This window comes from Cebus imitator, unplaced genomic scaffold, assembly GCF_001604975.1.
Source record: "Cebus imitator isolate Cc_AM_T3 unplaced genomic scaffold, Cebus_imitator-1.0 Scaffold415, whole genome shotgun sequence".
In the NCBI taxonomy this organism is placed as follows: Eukaryota; Metazoa; Chordata; class Mammalia; order Primates; family Cebidae; genus Cebus; species Cebus imitator.
The window spans coordinates 1,354,378-1,358,093 of NW_016107730.1; the positions used below are offsets into that span (position 1 = coordinate 1,354,378).

At 44.6% G+C, this 3,716-nt stretch overlaps 1 protein-coding gene across 1 annotated transcript in view; it reads left to right on the top strand.

The window, feature by feature from the left end:
* Positions 1–3,716, top strand: part of ACLY (ATP citrate lyase) — a 50,939-nt gene that overhangs the window by 34,487 nt on the left and 12,736 nt on the right. The window contains exons 19-20 of the mRNA XM_037731681.1: positions 600–681; positions 1,663–1,815. Coding sequence (XP_037587609.1) covers positions 600–681; positions 1,663–1,815 — 235 coding nt within the window. The remainder of the gene's footprint in view (positions 1–599; positions 682–1,662; positions 1,816–3,716) is intronic.

Sequence of the window (3,716 nt, forward strand, 5' to 3'; positions counted from 1 at the left end):
AAAAAAAAAAAAGAAACAAAAAATTCAAGTGATCCTCCCACCTCAGGCTCCTAAGTAGCTGAGACTAGAGGTGCTCACCACCATACCCAACTAATTTTTGTATTTTTTAGTAGAGACAGGGTTTCACTATGTTAGTCAGACTGGTCTTGAACTCCTGGCCACAGGTGATCCACCCTCCGGGGCCTTGCAAAGTGCTGGGATTACAGGCGTGAGCCACAGCAGCCAGCCAGAATTTGTGGATATATTTTATTTTATTTTTTTGTGGATATGTTTTAAAACAGCTGCACCAGAGCATACTTTCTAGGTTATCTCTTACTGATCAGTGAACCTCTCTGGGCTTATTTTGTGCCTAATCTTTTCTTCTGCGAGTTGAATAGCTCCAACTCCTTCGCTTCCCTTTCCTCCCCTTTCTTCCCTTCTGCTCCATTTGCCACCTTCTCCCTCCTACCCCTCTCCATTATTGCTGGGGCATCTCTGGACCCTTACCGGCCATCCACATCCCCCAAAAGTCCAGTGTTACCAGTACAAATATGCCTCCTAACCCTGTACACACCTCCCCATGGCTTCTCCTGATCCTGTATCCTCCCTGCTCTCAACAGGTACCCAGGCTCAACATTCATGGATCATGTGTTACGCTACCAGGACACTCCAGGAGTCAAAATGATTGTGGTTCTTGGAGAGGTGAGTTACTTTAAAAAAAATCATGATTGTAAAAGTATAATGCATGATCTCAGTTTTCAAAAAATTAAAACCTTTTGGTTGCATGTAACTTAAAGAGACAGTCCCTGGTAACCCCACCCCCTATGCTGGGGCCTCGAGGTTGTCACTGTTAGTACTGCCATTTGTTTCAGAGAAAGGAGTTCTTGTCTCCCAGTGTCCCAAACTTTAGTGCCAATAAGAAAGAAGCTCTGCTGTGGCTGGCCATGATCTCTACCTGGTGGGCAGTGGAAAGCTGGAGTAAAAAGTGCATTTTTTTGCCCAGGTACAGTGGTTCTCGCCTGTAATCCTCCCAGCACTTTGGGAGGCTAAGGCAGGAAGCACTTGAGATCAGGAGTTCCAGACCATTCTGGCCTGCATGGTGAAACCCCATCTCTACTAAAAATATAAAAATTAGCTGGGTGTGGTGATGTGCACATGTAATCCCAGCCACTCTGGAGGCTGAGATGGGAGAATCACTTGAACCTGAGAGGCAGAGGTTACACTGAGCAGAGATCTTGCCATTGCCCTCCAGCCTGGGAGACAGAGCGAGACTCCGTCTCAAAAAAAAGCGGGGGAGGGATTAAATTTGATGACTTTTGGATAAACGAGTTTAAAAATATTTCTATATACTAAAAAATGGAGTCCCATGACACCATCCTTTGTTTGCACCTCTGAAGGCAGGTCTAATCCTAAGTCATGTCATATCTCTAGATCAGGAAGGGGGAGTCCCAGGGATTCCTCTAGGAGACCTGCTCTTTGTTCTTTTAGAAATCCTCCTTGTTTGGTGTTGGAGTAGACAAATCATCAAAAAAAAAAAAAAAAAAAGTAAGAAATCATCCTTGTAACCAGGCTGAAACACTCCCTTTATTTGGCCAAAGCCTGTGTCCCTCCATTTTCTATCCAGTTTTATGTCAGGATGGGCTCTCCTAACTTGGCTTTTTCTCATTCCTCATTCCTTGGCAGATAGGGGGCACTGAGGAATATAAGATTTGCCGGGGCATCAAGGAGGGCCGCCTCACCAAGCCCATCGTCTGCTGGTGCATTGGGACCTGTGCCACCATGTTCTCCTCTGAGGTATGGCTGAGACAAGTTACTCCTGGGCTGGGAGTAGAGATTGCAAGAGGGAGCATTTGAGGCGAACCTTGTAGACATCTTATTAAACAGCTAGTTCCTTCAAGAAACGTTTGTTACTTGCTTGGTTACTACAAAGTCCAGCCAGGGCCGTGCTCTCTGGGAGCTTATATCCAGATGGAAGAGACCAGCTTACAAGCAGATTAAAGTCAGAATCAGGCGCTGAGTCCCTGCTCCGCATAGGTAGCAGCCAGCTGTCTGGAGAAGTTTAGACGGCTTCCCTGAGAAGGTGATATTTGAACTGTAGTTTAGGGGATGAGAAGGATTTTGCTGATGAAAGGGAGGCCAAGGAGGGAGAAGGGCATAGCCTGGGCTCAGCTGGGCGGGGTTTTGTGTGGGGAGAGGTGGTAGAAGGAAAGAAGGTTTGTTTTTGATGTGTTAAAATTATGAAATATATGTGAAAGTGCCTGGAGGCACCTGACGGGTGTTGAATATAAACATTTCTTAGGCTTCTGCTGTCTGCTAAGCTTCTGAGCTATCTGTCTTTTGACAGGAGATCATAACCCATATGTCAGCCCCTGTGCTTGGGCTTAGAGAATTCTCTACCACCTTGAAGGTGGCTCACATGATGATGATGAAATTGAAAGAAACGATGGGCGTGGTGGCTCATGCCTATAATCCCAGCACTTTGGGAGTCCGAGGTGGTCAGATCACCTGAGGTTGGGAGTTCAAGACCAGCCTGACCAAAATGGAGAAACCTTGTCTCTACTAAAAATACGGAATTAGCCAGGCGTGGTGGCACATGCCTTTTTTTTTTTTTTTTTTTTTTTTGTTGTGGTTTTTTTTTTTTTTTTTTTTTTTTTTTTTTTCCTGAGATAGAGTCTCAATCTTTTGCCCAGGCTAGAGTGCAGTGGCACGATCTTGGCTCCCCACAACTTTTGCCTCCCAGGTTCAAGCAATTATCCTACCTCAGCCACCTTAGTAGCTGGGATTACAGGTGCCACCCCCCCCCCACCACACCCAGCTAATTTTTGTATTTTTAGTAGAGTCGAGGTTTCACCATGTTAGCCAGGCTAGTCCCAAACTTCTGACCTCAGGTGATCTACCTGCCTCAGCCTCCCAAAGTGTTGGGATTATAGGCACAAGCCACCGCACTCAGCTATAGTTTTGTTTTTTTTATTTATTTTTATTATTTTTTACTTATTTTTATTTATTTATTTATTTATTTTAAAAGACGGGGTTTCACCATGTTGGTCAGGCTGGTCTTGAACTCCTGACCTCAGCTGATCCACCCGCCTTGGCCTCCAAAGTGCTTGGATTACAGTAATGAGCCACCATGCCCAGCCTAGTTTTGTTTTTTAAATAATTCATCTCCCTTTTAGAAATTTCAGTTTTAGTTTTGAGAAATTCCAGAGTTGAAAGAAATTTAACTTCCTTAAACCCAGGGTTTCTGAATATAGAATCTCTTCTCTTTCCCACCCATCTACTGATGCAGATTAAATCCTACAAAGAACACATCGGCAACCCATGCTTTAAGGTGTCTTTCAGCCTTTGCTTACAGAGTGGCAGTTCCTAACCTTTTCACCTTTTTGTTCTAGCATGATGACGAGCACAGACTGAGGCCAGATTGCCTAGCTTCAAGTGCTACCACATACTACCTGTGTGCCTTGGATGAATCAGTTTATCTGTCTGTGCTCGCATTTCCTTTTTTATAGGAAACCATCATAGTTACTGAGAGATTGAATGAGAAAAACTCTTAGAAAAGTGCTTGAACATAGTGTTCACACAGTCACACTGTGCGCTCTGGCCCACGCCTAATCCTAGCAGTTTGGGAGGCTGAGGTGGATGGGTTGCTTGAGTCTAGGAGTTCAGGACCAGCCTGGACAACATGCTGGACAACATGAAACCACGTCTTTACTAAAAATACAAAAAAAATTTAGCCAGGT